Source organism: Carassius gibelio, chromosome B15, assembly GCF_023724105.1.
Source record: "Carassius gibelio isolate Cgi1373 ecotype wild population from Czech Republic chromosome B15, carGib1.2-hapl.c, whole genome shotgun sequence".
Taxonomy (NCBI): domain Eukaryota; kingdom Metazoa; phylum Chordata; class Actinopteri; order Cypriniformes; family Cyprinidae; genus Carassius; species Carassius gibelio.
Window position 1 is genome coordinate 16,160,176 of NC_068410.1, and position 15,179 is coordinate 16,175,354.

Genomic DNA, 15,179 nt, shown 5'->3' on the forward strand with positions numbered 1-15,179 from the left:
TTTATGAAGAAAACAATGCATAAAAAAGTGCAGACTGCTCTTGGATTAGTCTGGTGTTTGTATATGTATGAGAAACAAAAAGAGAAAAACCGAACGAAAGGATGATTAAACCAAACAGCAGCTGCAAGTGTGCTATTAATCGGGAATTTAACAAACACATACCAGATTCCTGAGAAACTTTCCTCTCTAACAGATGGTATTGTCAATTGCTTTTTCCACAGCTGATCGGCTGTCTTCTGGAGAGGAGAGTCATCTCCTGAAGGGCAAATAGACTTAAAAACAATATCTTTCAAAGAAGACTGTAGCAGTCTGTAGTCTACACACACACAGACAGATACTACCATTTATGTAGTATGATCATAGAGTCTGATATAGTTTTATTTTATTTTTTACAATATGCTTATTGAGTTACAGTGGAGATCAAAATTAAGAGTATATACACAGATCAAAACCAGAGAACAAGCTATAAATTCTTAAATTTCAAGGTCACCTATTTGAAGTATCCTAACAGGAGTAGAAAGGCAGTTTTTTAAGCATATTTCATAAATGAATTTCATTCTGAAGCACAGTATAAAAAACACGTACAGGTCCCTCCCAGTTATTGGTGTTAATATGACACTTAGGCTCTTGCTAATTCACTTAACCATGTTACAAACCTTTTAACTGGCAGCACAATTTTCCCATCTAAGGTGACTGAAACCCTGTGACAGGAGGCAGTCTGGATGAAGGCCAAAGGGATGACCCTTTCAGTCATAGATAAGTTGGTTGTTCCAAATCTGTAATTTCTCAAATATTGCATCTTTACAATGTCACTGACTCATTCAGTTCCCCCAAAAAGGCTGGTGCTCCACGAAAGACCAACGAGTGGACAGGATAGGAGATCGGTTCAACACTGCAGCTGGAATTGCTTGCCACAACAGCGATGAGCATGGTATGGATCTGTCTCGGCATACAGTGTCTCGACGTTTAAGAGAAGTCGGACTGAATGCTCACTCTGCAGTGACCAAACCTCTCATAATAAGAAAGACGCAAAAGGCTTGACTAAACTTTGCTAAATAGCATGCTGTGTGGAGAGACGTCAGGAGAACTGGTCCAAAGTTCACATCAGTGATGAGAGCAAGCTTAACCTCCTATCCACATATGAGGACATTATATTTTAGTGAATTTCTCTGAGACTATACATGCTAGAGTTTTAGACTAGACGTCCTGCACAGAGCACACTCAGGGCTTTTCAGAGATACCAAATGTTTTGATGTTTCACCATGTTCACTCCCTCTCCTTGGCCTTCAAAAATGTCTGATATTGATTTGGTGACACTCTTATGGAAATATGATAATATTTTGTAATTATCATTTAAATATGACTCATTTTTAAACTGTGTGTCATAAATCAACATCTCAGGAAAATGTTATGTGGTTTGAAATCACAACATGGCTTTCCGTTACGAAAGATGTCTTAATGTCCACATATGAGGACACCAGAACTAAAAACATGTTATTCCTATTATGTTCTAAAGAGTTCCTTTTGTACAGGTCTCAGGAGGTTAATGTATTTGGGTCTGATAGGAAACATTATGTTCGGTGTCAAACTACATCGGCATCTGTTTACAGTGCAAAACAAGTGTGTGAATTGCGGTGGGTGATAAATAAATCACCACATCATTATTTAATATCATTTCTCCATCAAACTAAGGCGTTATTGTCTGTGTTCCCACTAATACCATCTGTATGGTCTCTTGTAACGGAAAAACGTTGTTTTGTTATTACACAAAGACCACCAAAGGCTCTGCTGGAATTCAAAGCAGGAAGAGCAACACAGAACACAGTGTCTGTATCCTGGATCGGCCCCTACAAGCCCCTCAGCAGATAATGGCTAATTCTGCTCTCAATCTGCTTGGAAATGCTGCTATGTAAATGTCCCCTGAAACACAGAAGGGCAAAACAGGTTCAGCCTTTGATCATGCGCCAATGTAAAGCACAGTACAGACAGCGGCTGTCCAAAAGATCTATCCGAGCGTGATCACGGCTCCTTTAAACTGTGTTAAACGGAGACATGTTGACCTGAAGAGCGCAGTCATTTAGGGACACGCTGTCCCAGACCTGTCTGCCTACTCTAATAACACTCCTCTACTGTTAGATGCCTTCATATTTCTTGAAGCAACGTGAGTTCAGTGTGGTTCTGGTTAAAAATGAATGCATCATCGTGAAAGCCAAGCTTTCATTTAGCTGTGCAGATGTTGGTTGGGATGTTGAAGAAAGAGATAAGAAAGGGCAAATTGACCTCAAGACAGCAAAAATGAGAAAAACAACAAAGATTTATATTAACTGCAAGAAGAACAGGGATTATGGTTTAACGTAGCTCTTCTGTAGTCCTGATAGCAGTCTTTGAGCAAGCATATATAAGTCTGTGTTGGGGGACAGTTGTGAGGATCTAGACGGAGTTGGGTTTTCCTGGAAGAGTGAAAGTGTCATATAAAAATAACGCAATCAAATGGGATTCAAAGCTACTTTAAATGTTGTTTGTGTCATGGGGTAGAGTTGATAAAAAAAAATTAGAAATGGATCCTTGTTCACATAAGTTGACATTTACGTGTCTAGATAAAAAGAGATAATGAAGAACTGGCAGGTCAGGTCAGTGACAATAATATAAGTGATATTATACAAGAAATGTACATTTGGAAATTTATGATGCACTTAAAATGTATGGCTTTTATTATAAAACAAAATATCAAACTAAGTGGCATTTATTTGGAAGACATAGCATAAGCACGCTTTTTTAGGTTAAATGATTGATTGATTGATTGATTGATTGATTGATTACATTTTATTCAGCAAAAAATAAATGAAACAAAAGTGACTAAAGACTTTTATAATGTTAGGCTATTCAATTTTAAATTATATTTCAAATAAAGCTGTTCTTTTGAACTTTCATCAAATAATCCTGGAAAAATAATAATCATGAGTTTCCACAAAAATATTGAGCTGCACAACTGTTTTTAATATTGAAAATAATAAGAAATGTTTCTTGAGCAGCAAACCAGCATATTCAAATGATTTCTGAAGGATCATGTGACACTGAAGACTGGAGGAATGATGCTGAAAATTCAGCTTTGCAAATAAATAAATTACAAAAAAACAATAAATTACATTTTAAGATAGATAAAATAAAGTCCTTAGCAATGCATATTACTGATCAAAAATTATGTTTTTATGTATTTACAGTAGGAAATTAAAAAAAAAATAGCTTCATGGAACATGATGTTTACTCAATATCCTACTGTTTTTTGTTGTTGTTGTTTTTTTGCTGCATAAGAGACAAAAAATATATATATAATTTTTACACAATGTATTGTTGGCTATTGCTACTGGTTTAGTGGTCCAGGGTCACATATTACTGTATTCCTAATAAAATAAAGCTCTCAGTGAGCATAAGCTTTCTTGAATGAATGAATGAATGAATGAATGAATGCCAAACGTTTGAAAGTTAGTGTTACGAGTGTAAGTGGTGGAAATATCACGTTGACATAATTTTAAAGGTTTAAAAGTAGAAATAAACAAGGCTTTTTATAAGCGAATATTCCTGAGAGAACATCCAGCGTAATTTGTTTCAATGTTTTGTTATTTTTCCAGACTTGTGGTGAAAGTATTTTGGGATCTGTGTATCGCATTGAACAGCAACGTTTTAGTCTTTGCTTATCCTGCCACCTTGTGGTCGGAGAGCAGACTGTCCTAAAAATCCCCACAGCTCTAGGGCTCCTTCTGTTGGCAGAACAAGAACAACATCTCCACTCAGGTATGTTATGAACTCTGTAAACGCTTATTAGACGATGAATAATCAACTACAAGTTTAAAGATTGCTTGTGTTGTTTTTTCACACTTCTGACTTCTATATTAACATGTCAGACAGAGTGAAGCGCGAATGCTGAATATAAACACAGGACTTTCACCAGGAGGCACTGTGAGAGAGAACTACATCATATTTCTTCCCTAATACACAACAGGTACAATCCATTATTATAAAATGTGTAAAGACACTATTTAAAAGGACATGACAGATCCAGTGATGTGTTAAACACGTCTCGTTGGCCACGACTAAAGCCGCAGGATAACACAAACCAGAGACCAGAGGAAACTTTGGTTGGCTCAACACAAGTGCCTTAATCGAACGCATACATTTTTGTTTTTTGTTGCATGAGATCGGGAGAGACAAACAATAAGAAATATAAAAATATGCATCTCTTTTGGCCGAAACTAAAGCTTGTCAAACGGTCCTGGAGAAGAAACGTTCAGCAAGTGTTGCATAACCACAGTGAAGCCATGTGTTTTCCACAAAGATGAGGATGGGCTTGAGGTTCACGCTAATCTTCAATTATTCAACAGGCTTACAAAGAAGGGAAAAACGGAGGCCTCGGTCATGAAATCAAATTATTACTAAATAAATATGTGTAGGGCCAAAATATTTAACATAGCCAAAGATACAAAAAGACGGGATCAATTATCAGTGGCCTTTGTTGCAGCACAGCTGATGATTTATTGGTTTAAGTGCTCATGGGCCACATGGATGAAGTGAACGAAAGCTAGCACTAGCCAGCATGAGCAGGAAGTAACTTAATATGTAGTCAAACTAAAATATTTTGAAATGACTTAAAAGATCTCAACCCTAAGCCAGAAATAATCAGACACAATCATCAGGTTTTTCTTTTTTCTTTTTACCTGCTGCTCTAGGTGTTGACATTTTCTTTCCATCTATTCCAATGCATTTAAATGGAACACAGGTTTTAAAATGTAAAAATGAAAAGTTCTCTACTCTTTTACTCACCCTTATGTTGTTCCAATATGGTATGACTTTCTTTATTCCGTGGAACACAAAAAGGAGATATTTAGAAAAGTCCAGTCTACTCTATTCCATACAATGAAAGTGGATGGTGATCAATGGCAGACAAGCTTTAGAAAAGGACAAAAACACCTCAAAATGCATTATAAAAGTAGTCCATACAACTCATGCACTATATTCCAAGTCACCTGAAGTCATATGACAATTCTGTAGTTTTAAGATTTGACTAAAATGTAAAGAGTTCATCCAAAAATGGAAAATCTGTCATGTACTCACCCTTATGCTTTCAAACCTGTATGACTTTCTTATAAGTTTGAGTTTTTATTTTTTTATTAAGTAATTAATTATGTTTGAAAAATAATTTTATTAAAAACAAGCAATGTTCCAAATTTATCAATATTTCCACAAAAATACAACTATTTTCAGCACTAATAATAATAAGGAATGTTACTCGACAATTCACAGGAATATAATGTAAATAATATTACAATAAAAAAAAACAAAAAAACATTTATTTTAAACTGTAATAATATTTCACAATATTATTCTCAGTCTTGATTCAGTCTTGGTGAGCACAAGATACTACATTATACACAATTATATATATATATATATATATATATATATATATATATATATATATATATATATAAACATACCAACTACAAACCTTTAAATGGTAGTGTATTTTTTCTTTTCTTACCTCAAAGTAATGTTTGCTCACCGTTGACTTTATTTGTATGGAAAAGAACAGCTTATTTACACAATTGTGACCATTTGTGTTTTACACCTTATAGGTGGTGATCAGTAACAGGGCCAGATTTTCAGCGACCGTGCCACATTACCACACAAATTCAATGAGAAACTAGTTCATAACAGTTTTATATGTCAATGTAAACACTGGATATTGACAGTGTCCTCATGACATGTCTGTTTCTTCCACTGAGCAAGACGTCACTGATGATGAGTAAGTGTAAAGCGTGCAGTTCCAGGTCTGTAGAACCTCAGGAAACATTCCTGTGCTCTGTGGTCTAACATCACGGTATTACTACTCTGCTGAGTGTTTCCCTAATATTTGTAGGAACTGCTTGCGTGGATTTACTGGCATATAAACACATTTCACAGTGCACGGGTCAAAAGAACATGGCTTAAGGTTTTTGTAAGCAAAAGAATTAGGATACTATTGAAAATGTTAGTTTGTATTTACATGTTACATGTGTTTATTTTAAATCGATACACACAAAACTAATACAATATGTAAACAAGCACTGGGCCTGCTCATTTGATTTGGTCGTATTTAAGCATTGGGAGCTTGAAAGTTTTTTTTTTTTTTTTTCTATTGTCCATTAGAGCAACATCACTAGTTCCTGAATAAAACACAATAATTTAAGGGTCATTAATCTTTTAAAATTCCATTTGGAAATTTCTGTTATTTCCAGCTAAGTGTCAGTGCCCTTTTAAGAGCACTTGACCTGTTTATATGTCAGCCTGCCTGTAAGTGAGCCAGTGGCACTCAGGATTAGACAGTTAGACATTTTGAATGCTTATGCTAGTATAAGAGAGGGCTACATAATGTGTAATGATATTTGGTGCCTGTACACCAAATGATGTCATGCATGTTGACGACTTTAAGGGTTTCCTTTTCATATCCTGCCATAAAGTGAATCTGCATTCAAAGACGTAATACACAATATATTTAAGAGTTATGCATGTTAATAAACATATTAGACATATATTAGACAGACATATATCAACAGACAGACAGAGACAGACAAACAGATATCAACAGACAGACAGATATCAACATACAGAGACAGACAGACAGATATCAACAGACAGACACAGACAGACGGACGGATATCAACAGACAGACACAGACAGACAGACGGATATCAACAGACACAGACAGACAGATATCAACAGACAGACAGACAGATATCAACAGACAGAGACAGACAGACAGATATCAACAGACAGAGACAGACAGACAGACAGATATCAACAGAGAGACAGACGGATATCAACAGACAGACACAGACAGACAGACGGATATCAACAGACAGACAGAGACAGACAAACAGATATCAACAGACAGAGACAGACAGATATCAACAGACAGACAGCCAAACGATATCAACGGACAGACAGACGGATATCAACGGACGGACAGACAGACACAGACAGGCAGACAGATATCAACAGACAGACAGACAGACGGATATCAACAGACAGACAGAGACAGACAAACAGATATCAACAGACAGAGACAGACAGATATCAACAGACAGACAGACAAACAGATATCAACGGACAGACAGACGGATATCAACGGACAGACAGACACAGACAGGCAGACAGATATCAACAGACAGACAGACAGACAGACAAACAGATATCAACGGACAGACAGACGGATATCAACAGACAGACAGACAGACTGATATCAACAGACAGACGGATATCAACAGACAGACAGACAGATAGGCAGATTTACAGACAGACAGACAGACAGATAGATCTGGAGAAGTTTCTCTGTTCATCAGTGACTGGTGGGTTTATTGGGTTGTATTCTGTTGTGACAGACATCAGTGATCTCTAAGGTGAAGGGTCATGATGACTACTCGCTCTTAAAACTCGCCAATTTGCCAAACTAATTTTGGCGACCTCAAAAATTAGTCCCAGATACTTGATCTGATCTCAATAATCCATCATCTCTTTGTCAATCTATTTCTGTTGACTTTGGAGATAGACCTTTTTTCCAAGTGCAAGAACTTTGAACAAAGCTTTTGAAATGCTTTCCACTAAATTCTAGGAAATCTGGATGTTTAGCTCCAAGATGTCTGTGCTTGTAATCTCATATCATGGAACAGCAGTGCAATATTATTTAGCATGAGGAGGATTTAGCATGCAAAGCGTTTCGGCAAGCACTTTCCCATGTTTCCAGCTGACCATGTGAATTAACATGATGACGCACTGATGTTTTCACTTCAATAGTGGAAAAAAATTATTAACTGGATGGAATAAAGTAAAAGATTGACAGGTATCTTAAAGGTAACAGCATGTTAATGGAATGTTCAAATCTGGTTTTCTTATGAAGTGCTACCAATTATGTTCATTCAAAATGCTTCCAATAGCATTACATTATTTTCTGTGATTTTAGTCACATCATTTTAACGGAGAAGTGTTGTTTTAAATTACAGCTCACTCAACTTAAGCTATTTGACAAAACATGAGGCTCTTGTATTACTGACAACCATAAATCATATTGCCAGAAAAAAAAAATGTAATGCAAAAGTTTGAACAAAACACAATCTACTTGAACTAAACATGACTAAATGTGACCAAAAGAAGCAGAAACAGTTTCTGTTCACATTTTGGTAGATTTCTTTGCATCATTTAATATAAATCTTAGTATGTTTTCCTGTTTTAACCGAATCACATTAAAGTTTGAATAAGTTAATACAAACAAGTGTAACATGCTAACTGAAACTGAAAGCACTTCAAAAAATGTGACATTTTAAAATGCTTTTCTTCTTAATTCAATTATATAAATCACAAAAACATAAGGCCTTCAACATATAGGACCAAATCACTTGCAAAATTACAAATAGTGCAACATTTAGCTCTTTAAGCACAAGTACAGTTTAACAAAGCCATTAAGCCACTGTAATGCAAACTGGGTAACAGGGCTTACAGTGCAGAACCTCAATTCTGCATGCATTGAGCTCAAGCCTTCACATAAAAAAAGAAAAAACCATTTTATACAACTACTAAGTAGTTTGTGCAAGCAGAATGGTGACTAGATGACATATTAATTGCAATAAAAAAAAATAACCGTAATATTGTACGATTTGAAAAACAAACGACACATCAAAAATGAACTACCCTAATGTTGTTCTGAACCTATAAGACCTTTGTTCATCTTTAGAACTAAAATTAAGGTATTTTTGATGAAATCCAAGAGCTTTCTGACCCTCCATAGACAGCAACACAACTGAAATGTTTCCAAACTCAAAAACATAGTACGGACATCAGTAAAACAGTCCATGTGACATCAGTGTTTCAACCAATCTTACAAAGTTACCAGAATATTTTTTGTGTGCAAAGAAAACTAAAATAACAACAGTATTTAACAATTCTTCTCCTCCAAATCATGTATTCTGCTATTATCGAGAGTACCATGATGTATTGGTGTGTGTTCAAGGTGCAAAGCATGCGTTCTACTACAGCAGCATCACGCACATGTGCGGTTTACGTGCAGAGGTACTTTCAATAATTGCGGTGCATGTTTTTTGGAGGAGAATTGTAAAATAAAGTCATTATTTTTGTTTTCTTTGCACACAATTTTCTGGGTCTGGAAACATTTCAGTTACATTGCTCTCGGATTTCCTCAAAAATATATTCATTTGTGCTCTGAAGATGAATGAAGATTTTATTGGTTTGGAACGACATTATTGTTAATGACAGAATTTTCATTTCTGGGTGAATTATCTCTAAGGAATGATGAGACTTTTTCAGACTTTTTAATGTGCATCCATTTGATAATTTTGTTTGTTATGCACATTGGACCCCATTTTAACGATCAATGTGCATGGTGAAGGTGTTTTTTGGACGTAACGTGCAAATAAGCCAGTCAGAGTGTCATCTCCCATTCCAGCTGCGCTCGCGTCATTGTGGATTTGCTATTTACACGGCAAAATGAAACGGAGCTACTCGTCCGCGAGCAAAAAGGTAGCCTAATTCTAATGCATGCAATGACTATCCATTATGACATGTAAGCATTTTTATATTTATGTACACTATAATATTAATTTATATTTAAATCTTTTAGTTTTTCCTATATACATTTTTTTGTGTGCTGCTGTGCATCCCTTTGTGTAATAAGCAAAGTGAACGCATGTTGTGGACCCGTCCAGAGGCGCATTTTGTACTCACATATTCTTTAAATAAAAACAATATTGCACCATTGACTTTAGACTAGGTTTGAGTTGGTCTATGGCGCAGGCTATTTTCAGGCCCTCAAAATAGCAATGTGCCAATATGGGCACAAATACATTTCCTATTTAAACAACACGGCACAGGACAGGAAAATGAGAACTGAACTACGTCGGTATGAAACTACCAAAAACACTTGCCCCACACCTTGCGCTTGGTGTATGATAGGGCCCATTAAGGCAATTAAGACATTTCATTCTGCTAAAATTCTAAGAAAATAATTAACCACAATACATATTCTATCATTTTTTAGATCTCAGCTGCTTTGTAAAGAAATAAACATATTTAAAGGAGTAGTTCACCCAAAATTGATTTCCAAACCTTTTTTGCTGCTAAACACAGGCCTTTGTTTTTTTGTTGGTAACCAAAGAGTTTTGGTGACTATTGCCTTCCATTATAAGGGTAAAAATGCATATCTCAAAAAAATATTTTATATTCCACAAATAAAATATGTAATAAAGGATTGGAATGTCCTTTTTGGGTGTACTGTCTCTTTAAGAAAACGTACATGCATTCTTCAATAACAGAGTAAATAAGACAAATGCTGAAAACTGGCCATTTTTGCTGAATCAACATGACCTTTTCTTTTTCCTTAGAGGCATCCAACCACTTAATTAGAGGTTGTGAATAGAGAAATTACACTTAAAGGCTTCACAGGTTGGCTGAAAGCACTCAAAGAACATACAGCATTACTGTGACAACAGAAACAGATGTGATGAATTGCATACTTAAAAAAGGAAACTTGTTGAAGAACAGGCTTTCTTACTTCGAGAGATAAGGTCGATACAGCCTCTTAAAGCATCTCTGAAAAAGGCTAGAAGCAAAATGATCAAGTGCATATGTGCAAAAGAAGGGAATGTGTGTAAAGTCAAGGTATATCAAGACTGAAAGGCCGGAAACACATAATAGGATAGTGCAGAAATGATCTGCGCAGTCCATCTGTAAGAGCTTTGCCCAAAGCTGAAGCAGGAACAAGGTGGATAAAAGTTGGAGAACCTGCGACTAATTCAGATCCGGTATGTCGAGCTTTAGAGATTGGACTTGTGGTTTGATAAAACACAAAACAGGTGGCCATTAATCAATGTCTGCCCGGATGTGCGCATGTGTCCCAGAAACAGGGAGACCAAATTAGTGCCAGACATAGGCTGTCATGAATCCAAATCCACACTTTCTTGATTACATTTTCCTGCCTAACACTTTAACTTATCACAGGTTTGTATGTGATATGTATATATGCATGTATATATGCAAGTGAGTTCAGTGTTTCCAGTCCACCACAAGAACTCCTATGGTGGCAGCTTCTCAGCGTTTTTGGACAGGCTGTGTAGAAGTGTTTTCTGAAAGTCTCCATCAGACGCCTCGGGGACGAGAAACTCAATTAGCAGATCCCAGATGCAGTACACAAGATGCCTGCAAAAAATAAACAGTCACAGGAGGTCACAAGCACAGTAACATCCTGCACACAGTACTTTATTATCAAGACCCATGGGAATTTTACTTTCATAGCATTACTTTGCAATTACAAAAATTCAAAGCACAGTTTTGAAGCAAATTTATAAATGTTTGCAGTGGAATATCAAACTCTAATTAATTTGCCTCATTAAAAATGTATGCAAATCATCACACTTAGGGACAGATTTACTAAACAGGGCAAATTAGTGCGCGAGCGCAGTTCCAAAACAGCGCAGATGGGCGCAGGTTATATACTGACAATGCACAAATAAAAGAAACAAAAGCGACATCTGGGGTTATACAGTGGGTTCACCCTCCGTACAGATCGTGTTCCGTGTTCCACATGCTAAATCGCATTACGAGGGGATCACCCTCAGTAGAAATCGCAATTGTATTCCCCTCGTAGAAATTGCGTTTCCCCCTTGGGGGGCCCCCCTTCATCGACAGACCCTTAGAATCGTCCTAACCTTCCTCCCCTTACGGTGCACCTCACTACTACAAATGCATATTCAATAATGTCAGGCACAAAAATGACTGTCCACGCATTTTCAGCGATAATTCTTCACTGTGCTTCTTTAGTAAATCCTGACAGTTTTATATATATGCCAAAAGACAGTTTGCACTGCCGAAAGCTGTTTGCAAATCTGTCCCTAAATGTGAATTCAGATTCAAGTTCACTTTCTAAGAAATATTGGGAATTATGCCTTCTGTTGTAAATTCCAGAAAACGTAGAAACGTAGAAAGAAATGAACAGTACAAAAGCACAAATATCAAATAAAATAAAAATTAATTAATTAATAATAAATAAATGACCAGAATTAAATGATCTAATAATTAAATAATGCATTAATTACATATAACATTTTATCAATTCATAACTAAATAAATAAATGTATAATCCTAAATGAATACATGAATAAATAAAACCCATTTTCAATTAATGCATTTATTTTAATTAATGATAAATAAATAAACTACTAAATTATAATACACTATAATAAATATAAAATATACTATTATAAGTATACTATAATTAGTAATGAATGAATTATTCATAAATATATTTGACAATTATTTATAAATGATTTAAATTATTACTACTACTATTACTACTATATTAGTAATAGTAAGACTAGCGTGACTTAAATTACTGATTAAATTTTTTTTTCTTTATTATTAATAATATATATTTTTTAGAATTTGTAAAGTCTTTCAAAATAACCTCTAAGTCTGTCTCACTATCCAGAGACATAAGTTCATAAAAATGGGAAGGGAGAAACTGACATTTACGAATAAATGAACTTCTTTAAAGCTCTCATTTAGATGCCATCCTCATTCTTTCCAACAAAAATCCCACAGCGTTTTGCTTTGTCAAAAGCAGTGGATGGTGTATCTAGGCTAACTTTGAAATCAACCAGATTAAGGTTTCTTAGCAGACAGGATGTTACGCAGACACTGGATTTAGACATGTCTTGTTGCCTTCCCCCCTCTGTATAAGGACACAGCTCATAAAGCGAAAGATATTGAGTCAAAGTATAACTGATTGTAACAGCATCTGCTTCATCTGGACATTTACAGCAGACTACAACATGTTCTAGTAAATCACAGAGCAGCTTTCTTGCAATCCAAGCTGACGAGAATAAATCATGCATCCCACTGTGATAACAGTCTACAAAGATGTCACGAGGCAGCCTGATAACAGAGCACAGCGATGCATCTATTGAAACCACATTTCTGCATTCTTTTATCTGCATCGCTTACTTACTGTGTCATAACAAGATGATGCAAGTAAATTACAACCTGACCACGTTAACCATTAAAGCCACATGTTCACTAGGCCTTGTCTGCTTCCCTCATGAAATATGTATGTGCTTTTACTGCCACTTACAGTTAAAAACAGTCAAAATGCTACTTTTTTTGCTGTATATTTCAAACTGTATGGAACTTATAATCAACATTATTAACCCCAGAAATATGTAAACAGGAATGTTGGAGTTTCCATAAGTGACAGCGATGCTGATTTTATCTCCGTCTATTTAGTACTCAAACACACCTGTTTATGGTGGGGTGCTGAAAAGAATCCACAACCGTCAGCCAAGATGTCTTGTACTTCTCAGAGCCCAGCATATCAGAGATCAGATCTGTAAAAAGACAAAATCACACAATAAACTCTGCAAAACCGGTCAAAATCTGCACCGAACTACTGATGAAGAACAGTCCTTCCCTTTAAATTCTGTTGTTTTTGTTTTTTCGGATTCATTGATTTATCTCCTGAGCAATGGTGTTGTGTTACTGAACAGCTGTTTGTCTGAATCACACAGTTATTTGCAAGTCCTATTTTCCAGGGTAAGCCTGATTGTAAAATTTGCAAGCTTGATTTTCCAAGCTCTAATTTTATTCATTCCATCCAAAACCAAATGCTAAAGAGAAGTTAAAATTCAATTGATTATAGTATTTATGCATGATTGATCTCTTAATTTTCTTCATAGTTAACAATGCATTCAGTTGTTTTTTTATTTTTATTCTGAATCAACCAGTGATCTATCAGTCACTTAAAGAGGCGAACAAATTGTCAGATTATTCCATTTACATATGACCCTTTAAAGGGGTCTTGTGATGCAATTTCAGTTTTCCCTTTCTCTTTTGAGTGCAACAAGCTCTTGGTGCATAAAACAGATCTATAAAGTTGCAAAAACTAAATTCTCAAATCCAAAGAGATATTCTCTATAAAAGTTACAACTTGTCCACGCCCTCCTAAAACATTACGTCTACATCACTTTATGGGAAGATTTGCATAACACCACCCAAATGTTCATGCAAAGAAAGGTGGTGTAACTTTTATTCTCGTTGTAGTATTGTTGTTGCCGCCGCCAGAGTAGCTTAAAATGGGTCTGTGCTCAAAGGCTGTTCTATAAAGTGGGGCAGTTCCAACTTTGAACGGAAAGTCTGTCGCTTCTGACTCACAGCCTGTAAGTACATTTTTTATATTTAAAGAATTTGCCACTGATGATTCAAACGGCGAGCTTTGACCAGTTGTTGTTTGTCATTTCTCAAATCAAAAATGAAGACGGTTTTGTTTAGCATAGTACAAGTCACAGTACAAGTCATTATAATCAGTAATTATGTCACCACTGGATGCAACCAATGCCTCGTTTGTAATGGGTTTTATTGGTTTTGTCTTGTCATGCTTGGACACGGCATCACAGTATGTTAAAGCGGTATTCGAGGTATTCGGTCAATCACAATGCACTGGATAGCTGGCCAATCAGAGCACACCTTGCTTTTCAGAACGATGAGCTTTGTAAAAATCAACATGTTTCAGAAAGGGGGGCATAGAGGAGCAACAGTATGTGAAAAATAATGTGCTTTTTGAACCTTAAACCACATAAACACATTGCATTACACCAAATACACAAAATAGTGTTCTTTTTAGCAACAACACATGACGCCTTTAATTGTGTGTCAGTGGAAATCTTTTTATTTCTAATAGTAGTAATAGTAGTACATGTTTAGTAGTTTTAAATGTCTATATTTTTTATTCATTTTTTGTTTATTTAATTTTGGTTATTTTAGTACATCAAGTTAAACTATCATATTGCCTCGGCAATTAGCTGAAATAAAAGTTTTTCTATTTTATTTTAAGAAAAATTTTTATGGTTTTAGTTTTAGCTCAGTTTTAGTTAACTGTAAATAACCTCGGTACAGATTTTGTTCTGTTTTTGAAGTCTCTTATGCTCATAAAGGATACATTTTAAAATACAATAAATATAGTAATGTTGTAAAATATTATTACAATTTACAAAAAGTGTTCTCTATTTTATAAAATTTTCAAATGCAATTGTATTTTCAAGCTGAATTTTCAGCATCATTACTCCAGACTTCAGTGTCACGTGATCCTT

General features: G+C 35.5%; 1 protein-coding gene across 1 annotated transcript in view; it reads right to left on the reverse strand.

The window, feature by feature from the left end:
- Positions 1-7,974: 7,974 nt before the first annotated feature.
- The window catches only part of LOC127972505 (sorting nexin-19), a 33,151-nt gene continuing 25,946 nt past the window's right edge, over positions 7,975-15,179 (reverse strand). The window contains exons 11-12 of the mRNA XM_052576041.1: positions 13,334-13,421; positions 7,975-11,238 (exon numbers count right to left, since the gene is read on the reverse strand). Coding sequence (XP_052432001.1) covers positions 11,115-11,238; positions 13,334-13,421 — 212 coding nt within the window. The 3' untranslated portion in view covers positions 7,975-11,114. The remainder of the gene's footprint in view (positions 11,239-13,333; positions 13,422-15,179) is intronic.